Here is a 22,082-nt window from a genome sequence, read left to right on the forward strand (position 1 = left end):
GAAGTTGAGGACATTAAAGCTACAATATTTAAGGTTTTCATGAAAAAGGTCAATACCTGCCTTTAAAAAGCCCTCCTTCAGGTTTGGGGGAGACGGGTGAGGAAAGACGGGAGGAAAAGCAAAAAGTGAGGTGAGAGATAAAGACAGTGAGGGCAGCAAACATGGCTGGGGTCAAGTTTACTCCTTTGAATTATGTAAAGTGTATGTGGACTGAAGGCAGCAGTCACATTAGTTCTCACCTCCTAAAGCTTTGAAGGCCCTGATGCTGCACCTGAGGTTCCTGGGGATGACGAGCATGAGGAAGAGCAAGGCTCGGCAAGGGATGATGTGGAGGATGAGGAGAAGAAGGAAGAGGAGGAGGAGGAGGATGGTGAGGTAGAGGAAGAGGAGAAGGAAGAGGGCTGAACAGTGGTAGGGATTTCTTAAGCCGGGGGAGGGACCTCTGGAGGGGGGAGTGAGGAGGCACAAAGCGGCCTCCTGGTCCTACCTCCTCCACCTCCCGTCCCTCCTCTTCCTCTCCTTCATGACTCGCGGTGGGAGGGCTGACGAATCGGAGAGCTGACTGGCTAGGAAAGCTGGTGAAGCGGTGACCTGATTGGCTGCCTGTTTTTAACTATGGACAAACATAGAAAGGCAGGGTTGGGGGAGGATGATTCTGTATTACAGGAATGCACTTTTTTAGCAAATTCTCTCTTCATCAACTGTGTATTGAGATATTTAGCAGATGTTAACAATGGAAATCATAATAAATAGCAAAAAAGCAGAGGTCCTACTGCCTGACCAACACTGCAAGACAAGAGCTCTAATGCTCTATCTAAAAACAGCTAAACGGGGCAATTGGGTTATAAAGTTGCACTTCATCATTAAGAGTTTACGGTAAAAATAACAACTCTGTCTGACAAAGAAGACTTTTATGTACAAACAAATGATCTGAGGATCAATTGTACTTTTAAAGTCACTCAGACTGGCACCCTACACACCACCATATTAGCTTGAAATATTGTGACTTGTCCTAAAGTGACCCAGAATATACAAAAATGGAAATATTTTGTAAATGTTTGGCAGCTGATACCGATTCTTGTACATTAGAAGGTTAAATTTGACCTTTATTTATAAAGAAAAAAGCTGTTATAAATGAAAACATAGTATTTCAGATGTTAAGTATTTTGAGGGGATAATGTGAGGAGTCAGAATATGAACACTATGTAAGGATTGCGTAGATTTCTTCCTGTTGCTATTGAACCATTTCGAGGCAAAAGATTTAGTGATTTTGCAGAACTGCACAGGGTATGTGCACAGTTCATCTGTATTTGGCTGCAGTTGCACAATGCGTTCAAGAATTACAGGAACTGATGACAAAATGCAGATGAATTCTGTAGAAGGATGTTGCAAAAAAAAAAAAACTGAATAGTGGAAAATAAATAAGTGCAGAAATTAGCCTAAAACTTCTAATTGTCCCCAGAGTGGATCTCTAAGAGGAGGGGTTTCTTTTGCTGGATTCACTAAAGTTAGACATTTTTTTATCCTACATGTAGTGGCTTGTAAGTGAGAGAATCGTGAACTCAAATGTAATCAAGACAACCCACAGTGAGCAATACAGACATGAAGAGGAGGAGGAGCAAGAGGAGGGGACCATGCTCAAATCAAGCATTATTGTTTCTGAATGACTCCAGGCTTGAAACACTACATATGACAGATGTGTACACAGAAGAATGAGGATGATGAGCAGCTTTGTATACAGAGATCGGTCTTTGTGACATTGACGTGAAAGAGTGTGTAATGATCTCACACGCGGCAGATTTGTAGGAAGAATGGGATGATCTTGTGCTTTGTAGTTCCATAAACTATAACATTATAAATTATATAAAAAACAACCTAACAGTACTGTGTATAGTGGTAGATGATGTTTAAGTTGGTGCAGTTTCAGTTTATGTTTGAACTGTTCTGGTTCCTCTGTTATAGATCAATTTCAATACAATACAGACAAATATAAAGCTATATGCCAGCTACCCTTATTACTTATGTTATTATTATGTGTATGTGTGTGTGTGTGTGTGTGTGTGTGTGTGTGTGTGTGTGTGTGTGTGTTTGGTGCTTCAGAGAGTACCAATGAGGTTGTGTCACGTTTTTCTTTGAAGTAAAATGGTTATTGATTAGAGGTAGATTCTGTTTTTTAAATTAAAATATCCTTTGTGGGTTTAGTCTTACCTACATGACCCAACATTTGGCAACATGTGTGTGGTCTGTCATAGGCTACTTTCAGGGACAAATGTCAGACTTAAGACCAGTTAATTGGGGACGGTTTGTCCAAGTGGGGATAAAAGCTGTGTCCTCAATTAGAAAAAAGCAGATTTTGGGGTCAGTGGATATAGTTAGGGTTAGGATAAGTCTCCAGGAAATTAATGTAAGTCTATGTAATGTCCCCAAAAATGACCTACGACACTGTGTGTGTATGTGTGTGTGTGTGTGGTTAGACATCATTTGACCTTAAAACTTTTATATGGAGTGTGTTTTAACAACTGAAGTGTGCGCACAACCAATCCTGTGCATGCACTGTGAGCTAGAAGTGTGGTGTTTGGGACAGAGTCAAATTATAACACTCAGTCACACACACAACAAACCCAAGGGGATGTACTGTGGTATCTATGATGTTGAGAACACACATTTTTCTCACGGATCTTGTGATTTCACTTATCTGAGGCTTGTGGTGTGGAAGCCAACTCAAAGATGATGGTGACCTCACAAACACCCAAAGGACCCTAAACATCCATCCCTCTCACACTCACCTCACAGGGATTTTGAGTACGACAACACTCACCTTGATTAGTGGGTTGATGACACCTACATTGGCACTGGAATTGAAGACCTTGCTGAAGCCAGTCTCTCTGTTGACCAACTCTAACTGGTAGAACTTCTTGTCGTCCTATAAAAAAAGGACAAGATGTTTCAAACTCTCACCCTGTGCATGCTTAAAATATGGCTGCAAATTGTTTTTACAGTGTGGAAAAGAATCACAACACCCAAACAAACTACTTGAGGCACTCTTGCAATGTAATCCAGTTATCTGCTGAGTTATGTAGCAAACGCACTGAAGGGCTTCATGAGGCCAGTGAGTGAGTGAGGAGCAGGAAGCAGTCGCTCTTGGATGAGAGCACTTTGTGTAATCATGTCACCTGGAAAGATGTTTTTTTTCTGTGTACTGCAAAGTGTGAGGTTGTTATTTTATGCAGTTAGTAGTTTAATGGATGTAAGTGTTTATAAGTGAAACTGTGCTGTTGGAATATATAAACATATCTGGAAGTCACCATGATATCAAAATACATGTGTTATAATTAAAAAGAAAATGTCCTCTTGCTGACTGTTATGACTGTAGTCGTAATTAGTTTTAAAGGTTCTTTTTTTGTTGTCCCATATGCAAATGAGGGCCAGGGGATGATTGGTTGATTGCAGGATTGGCTGCTGCGCACCGATTGGGGGACTGGTTTCCAGGCTGGCGGTGGATTGGCTCTCCCTGTGTTTTAGTCCCAAACTCCGACAACACCCCTGTTTCTGTAATGATTACAAGAAAGTTAATGCCATCACCGAACCTGACTCGTTTCCTCTCCCTAGGATGGAGGACTGTATTGACAGAGTAGGCTCAGCCAAATTTTTAACCAAGCTGTTCCATATACAAATGAGTGTGTGCCAGAGCCGGAGGGTGATTGGTTGACTGTGGGTATGGCTGCAGCGCACTGATGGCTGGCTCAGCAGGACCCAAACTATAAGACCTCTCAGGATGGCAGCGGTGCGGGGGCAGAGGGGCATTTCCCATCTCCTCCTTCTACCAACCAGCCACATTAGTTTGTGTTTATCTTTAGTTTATTAGTTCTGTTGTTTTAGTAGGGGTGGACCGCCAGTTTTTGTTAGTCACGGAGGTTAGAGTATGTGTGTGCATAATGCTGCATTTACATACTATCATTCAGACAGTAATCTTAAGCAACGGAGTTAGAAAAAACCTTCACTGTTTCATCTCTCTCCTAATTGTTATTCTGAGACAGCGATATCAGGAATTTCTGGCAGTGAAGATATGTCCCTCTCTACAGTGGTATCAAAACAAAGGTTGCAAGATGGCTGCAAAATCACCATCAAAACCACAATCTAAATAAAATCCAATATTAATTAACTAATCTTACACCTTCTCCACCATGAAGCTGTCACATCTACTCACCACCAGCTTCTTGACCAGAGCCTCTCTTTCGGTGACCATCTCTCTAAGCTCTGCTATGATCTGCAGGTCTTCTGGTCGGCTTTCTCTGTTCCTTAATTTCTCTTCTGTCCCCTCCAACCTGGACACATAGACGTGACACATGAAGGAGCAAGCAAAGTAGAACGGAAGGAAGGTTTAATACAAAATTACAAAGTGTCTTATGAATGAGAAAGAAATGCTACTGCCAGCAAAAGCAGGGAAACTATAAGAGGCTCTAAGAAAGCCCAAAAGAACAACATAAGAAACTTAAAGACACATTTATTTGACTTACAGTATTTGTAAAGCAGATATCTTGTCTTTGAGCACCTCCTGGGCTTTGTTGAAGTCAGCCAGCATGATTTGCGTTTCTCTATGATGGGACATACTCAGCTCCCCCATGTCTCTTTCACGTCTCTTTGCCAAGTCTTGTTCATGGGCCCTGCAGCAGAGATAGACAAAACTCATAAATAAATCCAAAGATAAAATAACCTAACATGTAACATGTGCTGAATGCATCAATTTCAAACTAGCAGCAATTACAGCAGGAATATAACTAGTAACCATGGCGGTGGTGCCTTACTTTACCCACAGAGAGTAATCACTTTTACTGCATAAAAAGCTCATTGTGGATATTGCTCACACACACACACACACACACACACACACACACACACACACACACACACACACACACACACACACACACACACACACACACACACACACACACACACACACACACACACACACACACACACACACACACACACTTCATTTCCTGGTTTGGAAGCAAGAGATTGTGCAGCTGCAAACTGAACTCAGCTGGGGCCCAAAGACCAGAGCTGATGTACTGTAGAGAACTGACTGTGTTAAAGCCGGAGTCTTGATTTATCCGTCTGCAATCTAAGTGGAAGGAAGTAACAAAAAGTGTGATGCATCCAAGTTCCCTTTAGAAAAAATACTGTTGATATTTGCTTGCGGATAAGCATGACCACAATCACAACAAACATGGTTAAGAGCACAGGATGCTAGAGATTGCATGATTAGCTAATACATATTAGTATTGCACAAGTGACAACAACAAATGTTTTGTTGTGTTATTATCTTTAAGTGACTGTGTTTTCCCACTCTTTTCAATACAACATATTTGCTAGCCAGTATTGAGAACTTTCCCAGGGATTTTGCTGCATACACACCATAAAAAACAGGGCATTAAAGGGGCACTCCACTAATTTTTACATATCTAGGTCAGTTTGTGTCATGGGAAGCACTTTTCAGCCTGTGAAAACAGTTGTGTAATGTGTTGTGTGGCTCTCAAGGAGCTTTTTAAATTGAGGAAATAACCCTGATACCCTTATCTCAGTTTGGGCTTGTAGACAACAATCATAGTCTGTGTTCGAGGTGTGGAGTTTATGGTGCGTGGGTGTTTACCTTACAGAGACAATCTAATAAAAGTTACCATAGAGCTGCATTATGGGAAATGTAGGATCCACCATTTTTGACCAATAGTAGAGACTAAAAAACAGGATATCCTGACCGCTGCTGCTTTGATTTTGACACTCTTTTTAAAAATGTGTTTATTGCAAGTGCATCTATGATCAAATGATTATTACTCTCAAGATGACTCTTCTGTACTTACTGTAATTTGGTGTAAATCATGTGAATTAAAGGTCACAAAGTTGTTTGGAAACTGTACAGAAACTAAGTCTTGGCACAAATGAGTTTCAATGCATGAAAATTGCTGCATTTAATCATAAGCTGTTCAGATAGTTATTCCCATTTAACATGAGTGCAGGATTAGTCATCTGCAAACTGGGTCAGTTACTGTTGAGTCATGGTTTAATTTTGCATCCCCTAATGATATAAAGAAGATAAAACAATACATGTTTCACATATAATATATAGCTCATTCTCACATCCACTTTTGAAAGTAGAGGGGGGTATTTGAGGATAGTGAGTACTACCTTATCTGATGGTTAGCTTCACTGCGGACCCGCAGCACCTCTTTGCCCTTCAACTCCAGCTCTCTGGTCAGAGTGTCAATGGTCTCATTCAAAGAGTGGATCTCATGGTCCAGATCGGTGATGCGGTTGCTACGGGAACACACCTCTGACTCCAGGTCGGAGATACGGACCAGTAGCTCTTGTTCCTGGATGATTTACGCATTAACAGAGAAAAACACAACAGAGAATAATAAGTTGTTAGTTAGAAGGCTGTTAGAGGACTGAAAATGTAAGTTAATCACAAATGCACAGAAAGAAGAGGAGAATAAATAAAAAAGAGGTAAAGAAAAAGAAGTTGGAGAACAATTATCACAGTTACCTGCTGGTGGCTGTGCTCCATCGCTTTCTCTAGCTCCCGTTTGACGGCAGTGTTGTCTTTAAGGTGGATCTGCTTTAGATGTTCTATAGCTGCAGCATGGAGGTGGTTCAGCTCTGCACGGAGGGAGGCTGCCAGACAGAGACAGTGGCATTAAAGTGAGGGAATATCAGAAGTAAGAGCATCACCTGAGGGTAGAAACATCATAACAAATGTGTACAAGTGTTATCATGGTATCATATATCAGAAAACTATTGTTATTACATAATATGAATTTCAGCTCATCTAGCTCTATAGCCAGGTGTCAGGAGGATTCCCTGTGATCTCAGGTTGGGATCCTCTTTGTTCTTAGCAAATCCTTCCCCACCAAGAGTAGGGCTTTGGTGTTTTGTGGTTATCTCAGTCCCCTTTGAAATGTCTTCATTTTAACTGATAACATCTCTGTCTCAAGATCAGCTTAATATCAGACTGCTCATGTAAGATATTTCAACAAAAAGTTATTGTCTGTTCACAGATCACAGAGGATTATCAGTGAAACTAAACCCAGGAATCTTTTTTTTAAATTTGACCCTGTTTAACACAGATAACCTTTATATCTTGTAAAAGAGAGGGAGGAAGCCTTGCGGGAGCTGCTTATTGCTTATTAGTTAATTGCCTGGATGTGAGATGTGAATAAGCTTCTTTTTTGAATGCAATCTGTTGACTAACCCCCATTTAGATGGAGATGGAGAATAGAGACGAAACAGGTGCCTAGAGACTACATCTCTACAGACATAAACATCAACCCAGCAGGCAGAAAATTCATCACAGTGGGTAGAAACATCTTCACTGTGGGCAGGAAAGTCATTGCTGCTGTATAAAACCGTGCCACAGGGAGAGAGAGGTTGTTATCTCGGATAGAAACCAGGAAACAAAGACCTATGCAGGTGTATGTGTGTTTATTATTATTTACCCAGCTTTGCTTTCCCCTCGTCCTCCAGTTCAAATCTCAGCGTCTGCAGCTCCTGGTCTGACTGCTGTCTCAAGATATCGAAGGTCCTCCTGTGGGCTTCTTTCAAGGCATGAACCTCCTCCCTCTGCTCCTGTTTAAGACGCTCCTCCAGGGCCTGGGAGAGGACAGAGGAGGACAAGATAAGGACAGTTATGCAATGTGAAAAAATGCTTAATAAAACAAAAAACACAGTGATGCAGTGAGTAGTTTAAAAACACCCTTGGTATGTGACTTTGAGGATGCTCTGATTGAAAAACATTGCATTTATCAGACAATTCAGATGTATAGTGCACATTTAATGGTGAAATGTGGGAGAAAAAACTTCTTTCACTCTTTTAGGATAATTGGCTTACTAGTCAAATTAGCAAAATTCTGGGTTCATCAGCAAAGCCATTCCTAATTTTAGGGTATTTCATGATCTATTGAACATTCTGATTTCCACAGAGGTATTTTATTTGATATATGACTTCAATCAGCAGTAAATGAAACAACATCTCCTCACAGACACAGTATCATTGTGTTCAGTGAGGCAGTAAAAATCTTATTCATGCAATGTAATTATAAGAGAGCTTCAACCATAAACTCTCCAATAAGCCATTACCATCCTGGCTCGTTTTCAATATCATTTAACAGGGAAATGAGGGGAATGAAAGTAGATGAACTTAATGAATTGTTTAACAATGCTAGGACTTTCTCAGCTGATTTGATTGCTTTATGAATCTTTTACCTGCAATTAACTCGGCAGCAGGAATAAGGATCATTTGTGTCCTCCCTTTTTTGTTTGTTCATCGCTTAGAAAGTTGCAACTAATACTGTGGTTTATTTCTCTTCTACACACACTCGGAGAAATAATTTGTGTGCTTTAGAATAAATTGATTTAGAAAAGAAAAAAGAACCCTCCAAATTGCAAAAGTGACGACCGCACTTTCCAAACTGTAAAAGGCTATAATTTCCTCTCGGGAAGGGAATTACTTCAGGATAATGTTGTGCATTAGAGAATCCCCAGACAACAAATCAGGTTACATGACAGAGAAAATCCTCCATTTATCAGAGCTCATAATGAGGATCCCATCCTCCACCAGAAACACCATTTTTACAACTTTTGCTCAGTAAGGTGCATTGTAGTAGACTGCTACAGAGAAAAAAGAAGGTAATGTGAACACAGTGTGATGATCCTCTCTGTGCAGACTCCCCGTCCTCTATCTGCAGGATCCTGGTGGGAAGAGTTGGGTCATCAGGGAGAGTCAGCTGGTGCCCGCTCTCCTCTGGCTTCCACCAAGTTTGGTTTTGGTTGTTAGTTTCTTTTATCTTTTAGTTATGCCTAAATAGAGATATCTGCACCACTGTACTGCAAAAACACTTTTGTATCAACATAGTGCAGCCTTAAAGAGTTTACTGTGTAGCGTACACACAGTAAACATGACAAATCCCAAATCCCTGCATGCAAGTATGATTGATGTGTGTGTGTGTGTGTGTGTGTGTGTGTGTGTGTGTGTGTGTGTGTGTGTGTGTGTGTGTGTGTGTGTGTGTGTGTGTGCTCTACCCTGATCTGGTGTTGTCTGGCCTCCTCCATGGTGCTCAGGGCGCAGCAGTGTGCCTCCTGTAATCGATGCTCTCTCCTCTGATGTTCTCTCTGCATCTCTGGAAACAAACACACACACACACGAACAGACAGCGCTGTAAAGATACACACTGCGAAACGTCGCTGCGTCTTCAAAAGCACACAGTTTCCATTCTGTTTGACAAGACGCGAGACATGACAGTCTGCTTCACTCACACTGTGACATGAAACATACTGCGAACAATGACAGAAGAGAACTTGACAAGACAACTTTGATGCACGGCATAACATTTTATTTCATGTTTCTTTCATTTTTGTTATGTATCTGTATTTTTGACTGGTATAGTACAAGCACAACAGTCTGATCTTTGAATGTACACTTGAAATACGGTGGGAACATGTCATATAACTTCCCTTACACTTTTTAGACACAAATACACCTAAAACACAAGTGACGCATTATTGTTTCATACCACCCCTACGTTTTTCCATCAGTCACACGCACCTCTCATTGAGTACATGGAGCCGTATGTGGGTATGTCAATCAAAGCAGTCCTTTGGAACAAAAATGTGATCTATAGCTGCCCGATTAATCCAAAATTGAACCAGAATCTGAAGGTGAACTGACCTCAAATGGCTAAATGTATCAATGTGTTTCAAAGCTTTGTGACTGGATGTTTCATACAGTTGACTTTCCTCATGTTTTGTGTAGATTCAGACCCATCCAAGTCACACAAATGCTCCAACTGTCATGTCTGGTTCCTAGTAACAACCTCTTCCACTTTACAAATCCCTAAGCATGTTGACATAAGTGAGTCAACAGATTGGCTGCGATTTGGAGAGTGGAGTTAAAAGCTGCTGTTTCCTCTGTCTCAGTGTGATACAGGCAGATGTCAGCTTACCTTTCAGCTGTTGGCTCAGCAGCTCTCTCTCCTGGTTGAACTGAGACTGCAGCTGCTGGAGAGCTGACTGCGACTGAGACAACTGCAGCTCCAGAGACTGTTTCAATAATGAGATCTGGACAAAGAGGAGAAAAAGGAAAAGAGAGAAACAAGGACAAGGGCCAGATATAAGTATTGGTGTTGTATCAGAATGTAAAGAAATATACATGCAAGTAGGGTGCAATGGTCTATATATCACTGCCTCTGCTGAGTTATTTTTATCCTTGGTGGGGACAAAAATGTATCCTATTATTCTGCTTCACCCACTATATGAAATGGAAAATAGGCTATTAAGAATAAAGTGTGGCAGTGTGAGAATCTATAGTGCAAACAACAGTAAAATCAGAAATGAAATGTCAGCACTTGTGTGACACATGACAGAAACTGTGACTTAGTTTCTGTGTAGCAACATCACATTTCATTTCCCCCATAGAGCATGTGGCCTCAGTTGTTTAAGAAATATGTTTCTCCAGTAAATGAGCAATTCACTCAACTGAATGCACACATTTAATTAGGTCAACACTGAGACACAGAACATCATTGCTATTCCCTCCTAAATAATACATGTTTCAGAGAATTGTTTTTCTTATTTGTGCCAAAATATTGTTTAAAATGTAAAGAGATAGTCTCAAGCACTCACTGACAGCGATATCGACATATGGATATGAGCCAAACCCTGTGCTGGAGTTGAGAGATCTCCCTGCTTATCTCAGTGAGCTGACAGCTTGTCAGACAGAAAGTGTCAACACACACAGCCAAATAGCACGAAGCCAACTAGCATAAGCCCCATCACAGCACACAAAACAGTTTTGTTTCGAGGAGATATGGGAACTATTAGAGGCCTAAGAGACTGTGAATGGCAGAACTCTCTCAGACAGACGGCTCTGGTCCTCCACAAGCCACTCTTCCTCAAGCTCCGGCGGTTAAATCCCCGGCAGGATTTAGTGCTGCAGGAGTACTACGTTAGGAAAATGTAAGGTAAGATGGATTTAAAAAGAGAGGATGAGGAGCAGGGCAGGGATGAAGTTCATGGGGTCCTACACTGGATATGGATTTAAAAAGACAGACAGATGACATGTATGGTACAATATATCCTCCCTTCCTGTGTCCCCTAACTGTCTGTTGCAATTAATCAGTCTTATATTTACAGATTCATTAAAGGACATGCTGCAAAATATTAATGAGGTAGAAATACCTAAAATAGCCAGTGTGTGTCAAACCCCCAGTGTTTTAATTAAACACACACTCATGCACACTGTCACGCACAAACAGAAAATACAAGCCTGAGGCTGGATCCTTGTAATGAAAACATCTTAATGAAAAAAAAAAAGTAATTATAGATAACGACGACACAGACACTTCACTCAGTTAGAAATTTCATGTCAAGTAAATCATTTAAAACAGCACATGTGGTTTCCATGCCTTGGCCATTAAATCTAGATAATGCTTAGTTTGACCTCCTACTGACAAACTCAACAGTCCTAACTTTAGCTAACACTTGGATTTTGTCCTGTTAACATAACATCATAACTGTGTCATACCAAACTGTGACTTCAAGTTTATCTTTTAAAAAACAACAACATATATACAGTTTACATTCACTAATTATTGTAAATTGCTTCTACTTTGCATTTTGATCATTGTTACTTGCAGTGAAAGTTGCTGCATATGTTTCACATGTATGGCTTAGCTCTAAAGAGAGGTATTATGTCATTTAAGCTGCTGCAAGGCTTTTAATAAGGAAGATCTGCACAGAAAGTGTTGAGTTGTATTAACGGTAGAAGCAGTAAAGAAACAATTAATTAACAACAATAAGAAGAACTCCTGCACATTGAGTAAGATCAAGGTGTTCATCAGACATACTAGTCTCTGTAGTCCTCTGATAGGATGATTGAGGTAGCTTTTACATCTGTATATATATAGTATGGACGTGTTGTGATGCTGCCCATACATACCTGTTGAAGTTCAGACAGACAGAAATGTTGTAATCTAATAAATATTTCAGCAGTGAGCCAGATGGTGTGCAGGAGTTCTTCTCATTGTTTTCAACTTGTAATTTCCTCTGGTGCACCTATCATACACTCACTTAATGAAAACTGTGTTTCTGTTTAAAAGAGAAACCAAGTATGACATGACTCTGTTACTGTAATGATGAAAGAATTGATGAAAGAAGTGTGATGTGCATTTTCAGCTACACTAAAGCTACACTAGCAGAATGGCTGCTGTCCATTCCAAAAAATCATCTATTATGTATACGTGCTTCTATGTTTGAACATACTGTATGCACATAAATATTTATACTGTAAGTTTGAATGTACCCCAGTGTTAAGGTTTGGTATGTGTCTGCATAAGGTGCAGCCATGATAAGAGCTGCTGGTGTTCTTCCAAAATGCTTTAACTATTGCTCATTTATCAAAATAGTTGTCAATAAATTTTCTGCTGATTGATTAATCAGCTAATCAACTAATCCTCTCAACTCATATCTTGCACACTGCCTCTTATAGTTATTATTAGATGTTATTATAGGCACTTTTTGTTATATATGCAATCAATATATACTTACGTTCTATATTTGCATAACATATGTAGGTGAGAACATGTCTCTCTTTCTTACTTTATATGCTTTATATAATATGTTTAACATCTTGATATATCCTTAAAGTATTTACTGTCCTAAGAGTTTGAATGAAGTTTGATATAATGTGGTTGTGTTTTCCTAAATTGAATTAATTCTAGGTATAGTGGTATCGTATCTTATAACAAACAAAGTCCACTATAAAATATAAATGTATACATTTACTTACATGCATGTGTGCTAAAATGGGGCCATCCATATATTGAAATTACTGCATACCATAGTATGTATGCATAAATATACCAATAATGAAGCTTTGACATATTTATCCTTCAAGTGATCTGGCACATGTACATGTAAATTACATATTGAGAGTTCACAGAGGGCTGTGTCTTTATGCAACTGATATTAAAGAAAAAGCACAATTCACCAAAACCCTTTGATGTGACAACACACGCACGCACGCACGCACGCACGCGCGCGCGCGCACACACACACACACACACACACACACACACACACACACACACACACACACACACACACACACACACACACACACACACACACACACACACACACACACTGTAAGCTCCTTAGGTATTTGGTCTGTGACATTGTTTGATGTTTATTTTCAACCACTTCGCCTGATCAGTGTAAAACGTAACATTTTGTACGATGACTCATATTTACACTGTTCCCGAACCTAATGTGGCAGATTTAGATAACGCTCAGTATTTTGGAATTATTGTTATAAGTCTTAGTTTCTGTTTCCGTGCTTCAAAAATGGTATTGTCTTAGCACATGAGCTGTTTAGGAGCCTATCACAGCATGCAGGGCAGTAATCCATGGCAGAGGTAACACATATAAAAGCTTTTCCTCAGGACACATTCAACTTAGGAAACTTAAGATTTCTCAGAAGTAAATATTAGTATGGTAGGAAAGCTGTAGAGGCATAAAAAATTGAGGATTTGGTTAATTAAGTTGAAACTGATAATGTGCATCTTGTGTGGAGAAAATATCTTACAAATTCAGACTGCTCCTTTACCTTTGTGCGTAAAAGCAGTGTTGTGAGTTACTTTCATCACATATTTGTTGATGGGGAGGAGGAAAGGAGAGGGGGGGGGGCGTTCAAAAATTTGCCAAGCTGGCATCGGTGGTTGTTGGCTTCAGCTTGTCAGAAAATGTTTATCTGAGACCACCGGCGTCTTGGCAAAATCAGGACGAGCCTCTTTGACATTTCAGATGTGACTCAGCTGAGCTCTGAAATACCCAGAGGCAGTATGCTCAGTGCGGACGGCTACATGAGTATAAGTAGACAAGCGTCTGAGCTTTCAGCCTGGCGTCAAATGGTTCTCTCTCTCTCTCTCTCTCTCTCTCTCTCTTTCTCTCTCTCTCTCTCTCTCTCTCTCGCAGAGCTTAAACTCTGACCGGATCAGCTCTGCTCATTTCCATTTTTATTCTCATTAGGAAAATTCTCTATTAATTGTTGCTATAAGGAAAAGTGTGTTTCAGAGCAAAGGAAAGAAATAACTCTTTCTACTGTGTGTGTGTGGGTATAAAGTTATTATGTATGTGCATGTACAGCATACATATGTATATGAGGATCACATGGCTGAGGGATATGGCTTTGGGAAAAACTAATTAAAAACAGAAGGTGTTCTGCATTGCTGTTGGTGAAGAACGGTGAAATCGGACTAAAATAGCACAGCAAGAGAAGTAAAATCCTTTGCTCTTCCCTGGCTGATTTACTGTTGTGGGAATTATGTGAATAGTAAAGCAGGTAAAGTAGTTTTTTTGTTTCTTTTTTATGGCTTCACTGTTAATCACATTCACAGAGACACAGTGAGAGGGAACAAAGCCTGTGAGATTATCTGTCTTCTTGGACGCACATTATTTTTGCTGTAGTTCTGTTTCCAGGCTTCAACATTGAGTGGAGCTGTCAATCTAAGCGGTTCCCAAAGTGGGTGGGGGCAGGAGGTGAAGGTCAGCCTCGAGTGTGACCCTATAGTATTTACTGAAGCTAGGGAACAGCTGCTTTCAGCTACACTCATCCTTGTTATCCTTGATTTACATTGGACATTTTGTGGTTCAAATTCCAGTTTTAACTGTTGATCAGTAAAATGGTTAAATTGTATCTGCATGCGGCGGATTGTGCGTCTGCCAGTGCCACATGTGTGTGAGGTGAATAATTGAGCGTGTGTAGCAAGGTGTGCTGGTTGCAGCATGACGTGCATGTGATCCATATTTCACACTGTGACTTTTTGGAGCCAAGCAGCAGGATTTAGAAAATATGAAACATCAAACAGACTACATGTAACCAGACATCTGCATAGATCAGTGTCTTTATCTGAATTCAGCACCTAACCTCAGCTAATACCTTTTGCTGTTGTGACTGTAAGGCCACAGTGTATTGATTCATCTGATAATTAGACTGTGTTGCCATTTTTCCCAATTCTCTGTCGCTGTTTTTTTCTGGTTCTGGCACAAACCGATGTCCCAATTCTTAATGCTTTATTGGTTAACATGAGGATAGCAATTAGAGGGCTTAAACCAGGCTGTGTCTTCATAACACTACCTTCACTAATGCCCCATTTATTAGTGATGATTAACTGTAAAAGAGTATAACTTAGTTGAACTCTCTGTTGGTTTCATGCGACCAAGATGTCAGAAACAGACTTGAAACTGAAAAAAAGAGAAAACATTCACTTATCTAACATTCAAGCTGCTGCAAATACTTCCTAATATTTCTGACCTCATTGCCTTGAGCTGACTCATAATATAATTCGTTTCTGAAAGACATTTCCATATTAATTTACAGTGCGGTTTCAATCAGTTCAACAAAAGACGAGATAAAATAGCTTGTGGCAGCACGGCTTGATGTTTTTCTTGTCGAGATCTGCTGAATTTGTAATTGAAGGAAATGACTGTACTTGAAAACATGAAGTTGATTATTTGGTGATAAAGTTATCATTTGCATGGTTGAGATACAGTATAAGCTGATAATTAACAATAACTCAGAGGCAGATATGTTATGTTTCATCTAGTGGAGAGATCTCAGGCTTGACTTAGACTTTATTAAACATGCAACATTATAAACAGACATTTGGTACCTTTAAGACTTTTTAAAACCAGTATAGTTGCCACCCTTACTGTATGTGTCTCTACCTGTTCCAGCAGGTCTTCCACCTTCCTCTGCCAGCCTTCCCTCGCAGCCATCAACTCCAGTTCTTTCTGCTGGGAGAGCTGAGTCAGCGCTGCCTGTTTGTCTGCTTCATACTCCTCTGTCAGCTCCTCCTTTAACAAGCGCACTTCTTCACTACAGAGAGAAGCAGAGAAAAAAAGTATTATATTTCATTTGTCCTGCAAAAGGATGTCTATAAATATTGTATGCCTCTATGCTTCGGATTGTGTTTGTTTACTTTTCATTCTCATTAATATCCATGAATTCTTTGGCAAAACAAGTCAACTTGTTGTGCCAATTACAAGTGTGATTGTGGAGGAGAGGAAGGCGAGATGACGGCGATAAAACAAATGCAAAGAGAATGAGACTGACAGGCTAAAAGAGAGACAAATGAAGGCAGAAAATGAGTTTTCTTTTGTTTTGTGTTTTGTTACCGCAGTGCGTCTCTCCATTTCTGGTCCAAGTCGTCTGCCATCTTGTCCATCTTCTGTTTCTCTTCTGTTCTGATGGACATCACTCTGGCCTCATGCTGCTGTTTCTGGGTCTCGATCTCCTCCTACGAACACAAAAAGGTGTTTTGTACTTGTTATGTCTAAGAATTGTGCATATTAGACAAAATCCTGTTTTACTGAGCTGTTACCACACATAATACCACTCAGGCCCATACAGTGACAGGCTTTTCTTTATATTTTATGAGGCATTTTATATATTTATTATAGCAACGCTGGAGAGATTTGATGGGAAATGAAGGGGAGAGAGAGATTGAGAGATGCATTCAAGGTCCGCTGGAATTGAAGTGCGTCATTGCAGTAACGTGGCACACATTTTAAACAGGAAACTACCAGGACCTGACTAAATTCACTTTTTACACTTTAATTTCACATATCCTCCAGAATTTGACTTCTTTCTGTTGCTCAAGATTTTTTACAGTTGTTATGACAAGATTTGACTCTAATCTGAAATTATCTCAACATATCACATATCGGTTTTTATGCTCAGTACTTTAATGTCTCAATATTATCTCAGAACAGTTTTACATACTTCATGGTCTATCAGAGTCCACTGATCTCACACATAATATATCAAGAATATGATAGTGAAGTGTCAAATTCTGATCAGATAGTATAACATAATGGTTTGAAATCATGAGATTATTTAATTATTTTCTTTGTTAGAATAAAGGACTCAAAGTTTAATATGTACTTGAAAATCTGTTATAATTCGGGGTAAAAAAAGTTTCGGTTATGTTATGAAGAGCTGCTGAATTGCTGTTTTCTTGGACAGTAGGAAAAAACAACAACAACAACAATGCAAAGCTATTTAAAGCAATGAAATGTCCTTAAAGTATCTCTCACCAGATTCAGCATTACTGTACAATAGCCGACGGCTGGATGAGTCATAACGCCCACCTACGCATCTATTTATAATGCCACAGCTACTGATCATTTCTAACACGCTTGTTTGTAGGCAGAAACTAACCTCATAAGGTCAGCTCTGTATACTGTTTACTGTACTTTACAGGAGAATTATTCAAGAGGCTAAATCCAAACTCACAGAAATTGTACTAATATAATCAAAATTTCAGCACTTGATTACTTTCCATCATTGCCTAATAGTAAGTATAGTACACTGTAAATGAATGTGGCATAGAAATCTAACTATCAGTGTCGGATTACGCTATTTCAGAGACACATTACTATAAACTGACCCGTTTTGAAACATTTTGGGTTCTTTTTACTGTACTTCTATGAAAGTGACGAGCTACTCGAGGGTTCATATCACGTTAGACAAAAGCTGGTCTAAATTCACTGTGAAGCACAGCTCGGCTGGCTTAGCGCTAGTGTCTACCCTGCAATAAGCTCAGTGTGAATACAAGATACAATCCTGTGTTAGCCTTTTTTACAGTCCAAATCCCCTTCTTTATATAGCAGCCGGGCTCTGGTGGGAAAGCGAAGAGCACCACTCTGCAATTTCATCGTATTGTCGATCGTTATTCAGTCTCTCTGTCCTGTCTGTCTTACCGCTGCGCTTTCTGTGTGTTATTGTTTATTCACAGTTTTTCATGTTTCACTCATTCATATTTTTCTCACAGCTCCATCTTTGTGCACATTGCTCTTATTGGATGTGTTAGGAAGCTCCTTACTAAAAGACTTATCTTATTAATAATAGTATTGGTAATTACAATCTCTCTCACACACCATATTCTCTATCACCCTCATACTTTCTCTCTCCCCTCTTTCCTCCTACCAGCAGGGTTCTTTTCAAGCACAGGGCCACTCAACTCATAATAGCCTCATCATCATTATCTCACAGCTGGCCTCCAGTCCTGCACTCATTTCTCAATTGACACTCATTTCCTGATTCCCTCTTTTCAAAAATGTATTTCCCCTCTCTCATTTCCCCCTTCCCCAATCTTTCTCACTCCTTCTCCTTCTTTCTCTTCTGTCATCCCTAAAATGTAGCTTGAGTTACGCCTCTATTTTCTGCAAAACCATCAGCAAACTTGACCAACTGACATCACATCACTGTATCTGACAGAAGACAAAACAAATGACTGGTTGCACAATCAGCTACCCAGCTTCTTGAATGATATGTTTATGCAAGAGCCTTACATCCTAATTAAAACACTCTTAGATTATACATATTCTCCATTTACATCTAAGAAGCATGAGAGACAGATTGAATTAAGAGTGCACAAACTACATCCTGATGTAGTATGAGACGCATTCAAGCCAAATGTTAAAAAAGATTTCAATGCATCCGTCTCTCCAAAACACATAATTAATCTTCTCTCCTCCCAAGTGTGACTATGTTAATAGTGGTCTGCTCTGTCCCCTTGCGATAATCAAATTAAACTAAAATGAAAAAAAAAGCTCTTATCACACAGTCAGTGCAACAAGCTCTTTTAGCATTTATCTAATCTTTGACCAGTTGGAGTGGTGATTGAGCATGAATGAGAGCCATGTGAAGAAGAGAGAAACACTAACGTCTTGCTCATTATTCATGTATGTGAGTCATTCATGTACAGAAGCGTATTGCTGCCATTCCAGAAAAAAAAACAAACGGATCAGTATCACGTTATAACGTGATAGTTTCTTTTTATAACATAAAACTTTTCACGTTATAACGTTATAATTTATATTGTTATAACATAAAACTTTTCACGTTATAACATTATAATTTATATTGTTATAACATGAAACGTTTCACGTTATATTGTGATAAATTGGTCTCAGGCGGAGGTGGACCCCGGTTAATCAGGTTGTGAACTGGCACTTGGGCTTTTGCAGTGAACAGGCATCACCAAGGCCCAAAACACGGATTGTTGTTTACAGCCTTTCTCTTTTAATTTGTGTCAAAGCAAAACGTCAAAATCATCTTTATGCTTCTGCAGCATTGTGATGGTGATTCAGTGACAATCTCACCATGATTTAGGCTAGCTAAAATATGTACCAACAAAGCCGGCATGTGCCGGTCGGGTTTCGGGGAACACCTATTTTTGTAGGCTGTACTTAGTTTGCCCGGGCCTGCGCCACAAGGGGCCCCTAACCCGTCAGTTGTATTTTTCCCCCTACTGTTTAAGATTTATATATCTATAGAAAAATAACAATTTAGCAAATTTTTTTGGTTGTTTTTAAACAACCAAATTATTGGCCGAACTACATGTGACTATCGCTTAGCTGTTGTTTCAGAACAATGGATAGCGCCGCTGTTGTTTCAGAACAATGGATAGCGCTGTTTGTTGTTTCAGAACAATGGATAGCGCTGTTTGTTGTTTCAGAACAATGGATAGCGCCGCTGATGTTTCAGAACAATGGATAGCGCCGCTGATGTTTCAGAACAATGGATAGCGCTGTATGTTGTTTCAGAACAATGGATAGCGCCGCTGTTGTTTCAGAACAATGGATAGCGCTGTTTGTTGTTTCAGAACAATGGATAGCGCTGTTTGTTGTTTCAGAACAATGGATAGCGCCGCTGATGTTTCAGAACAATGGATAGCGCTGTATGTTGTTTCAGAACAATGGATAGCGCCGCTGTTGTTTCAGAACAATGGATAGCGCTGTTTGTTGTTTCAGAACAATGGATAGCGCTGTTTGTTATTTCAGAACAATGGATAGCGCCGCTGTTGTTTCAGAACAATGGATAGCGCTGTTTGTTGTTTCAGAACAATGGATAGCGCCGCTGATGTTTCAGAACAATGGATAGCGCCGCTGATGTTTCAGAACAATGGATAGCGCTGTATGTTGTTTCAGAACAATGGATAGCGCTGTTTGTTTTTTCAGAACAATGGATAGCGCCGCTGTTGTTTCAGAACAATGGATAGCGCCGCTGATGTTTCAGAACAATGGATAGCGCTGTTTGTTGTTTCAGAACAATGGATAGCGCCGCTGATGTTTCAGAACAATGGATAGCGCTGTTTGTTGTTTCAGAACAATGGATAGCGCCGCTGATGTTTCAGAACAATGGATAGCGCTGTTTGTTGTTTCAGAACAATGGATAGCGCCGCTGATGTTTCAGAACAATGGATAGCGCCGCTGATGTTTCAGAACAATGGATAGCGCTGTTTGTTGTTTCAGAACAATGGATAGCGCCGCTGATGTTTCAGAACAATGGATAGCGCCGCTGTTGTTTCAGAACAATGGATAGCGCCGCTGATGTTTCAGAACAATGGATAGCGCCGCTGATTTTTCAGAACAATGGATAGCGCCGCTGATGTTTCAGAACAATGGATAGCGCCGCTGTTGTTTCAGAACAATGGATAGCGCCGCTGATGTTTCAGAACAATGGATAGCGCCGCTGTTGTTTCAGAACAATGGATAGCGCTGTTTGTTGTTTCAGAACAATGGATAGCGCCGCTGTTGTTTCAGAACAATGGATAGCGCCGCTGTTGTTTCAGAACAATGGATAGCGCCGCTGATTTTTCAGAACAATGGATAGCGCCGCTGATGTTTCAGAACAATGGATAGCGCCGCTGTTGTTTCAGAACAATGGATAGCGCTGTTTGTTGTTTCAGAACAATGGATAGCGCCGCTGTTGTTTCAGAACAATGGATAGCGCCGCTGTTGTTTCAGAACAATGGATAGCGCCGCTGATGTTTCAGAACAATGGATAGCGCTGTTTGTTGTTTCAGAACAATGGATAGCGCTGTTTGTTGTTTCAGAACAATGGATAGCGCCGCTGTTGTTTCAGAACAATGGATAACGCTGTTTGTTGTTTCAGAACAATGGATAGCGCCGCTGTTGTTTCAGAACAATGGATAGCGCCGCTGATGTTTCAGAACAATGGATAGCGCCGCTGATGTTTCAGAACAATGGATAGCGCTGTTTGTTGTTTCAGAACAATGGATAGCGCCACTGTTGTTTCAGAACAATCGATAGCGCCGCTGTTGTTTCAGCGGGAAAGCTAAACGTTTCACGTCATAACATGATACTGATCCGTTTTTTTTTTCCTGGCGTGGCAGCAATACGCTGCCGTAATTTATGTGGATGTGTCAGTTTATGTTTGAACTGCTAGTGCATTTTTAGGTTTTGCTAGCACATTCAGGGTATTACAGCCATCAACTGGGCTGGGGTGGAGCTTACCCTAATTTGCATGTAGCCAAAAAAATACCCAAGACAGATACAATCAGATTTGGATCTTACTCTTACAACACTTGGATTGATAAAATGTGCGATGTAGTCAGATGCAGTGGGTGAAAACGTACTCTGTTCAGTTCAATTCAATTCAATTTTACTCTATGAGGATCAAACTACAGTGTGTGGTAAACAGTTTGTTGCATAAGGAGCGCTGGAGACAACCTGGGTAAAAATCCTCCCTATGAGATTCAACAAAAGACTCTTAATATATGAAAATGTCAACACAGTTACAATTCCCCTTGTTCTTTTTCCTGTACAATTGTTCTTAGTGTCTGTGCGAGTCAGCAGGTTATTAGTTTCTCAGCCTCTGTTAAAGGCTAGACAACAAACATGAAACAGGCTCGTAACAAGATAAACACTGAACATTGCAATTTGCTTATCACGCTGGCAGGAAACTGAAAAAATATACATATTAGAGGAATTATATTAAAGCTCTGGCTATTTATTTATTTATTTGCGCTGTAAAACAAAGCAGCAGAAAACACAACAGGAAAAAAGAGGCAAGTTCAGAAAACCCTTACAGGCTTATAGGAGGAATCTCACCTTAATATGCACTATAAAAAAAAATACTAAAGTCTAGATCCCAACATCTGAGAAAACACTTGTTTAGTTCATCAGTCCTGACTCATGCTTTTTGGTTTTATTCCTCA

At 40.0% G+C, this 22,082-nt stretch overlaps 1 protein-coding gene across 1 annotated transcript in view; it reads right to left on the reverse strand.

Annotated features, from left to right (window-relative positions):
- Positions 1-22,082, reverse strand: part of LOC133976433 (protein FAM184A-like) — a 44,633-nt gene that overhangs the window by 2,417 nt on the left and 20,134 nt on the right. The window contains exons 13-23 of the mRNA XM_062414644.1: positions 16,231-16,352; positions 15,781-15,931; positions 9,999-10,113; positions 9,079-9,176; positions 7,497-7,650; positions 6,548-6,675; positions 6,190-6,374; positions 4,518-4,664; positions 4,208-4,325; positions 2,819-2,923; positions 240-613 (exon numbers count right to left, since the gene is read on the reverse strand). Coding sequence (XP_062270628.1) covers positions 240-613; positions 2,819-2,923; positions 4,208-4,325; positions 4,518-4,664; positions 6,190-6,374; positions 6,548-6,675; positions 7,497-7,650; positions 9,079-9,176; positions 9,999-10,113; positions 15,781-15,931; positions 16,231-16,352 — 1,697 coding nt within the window. The remainder of the gene's footprint in view (positions 1-239; positions 614-2,818; positions 2,924-4,207; positions 4,326-4,517; positions 4,665-6,189; positions 6,375-6,547; positions 6,676-7,496; positions 7,651-9,078; positions 9,177-9,998; positions 10,114-15,780; positions 15,932-16,230; positions 16,353-22,082) is intronic.

Source organism: Scomber scombrus, chromosome 24 (genome assembly GCF_963691925.1).
Source record: "Scomber scombrus chromosome 24, fScoSco1.1, whole genome shotgun sequence".
Lineage (NCBI taxonomy): Eukaryota > Metazoa > Chordata > Actinopteri > Scombriformes > Scombridae > Scomber > Scomber scombrus.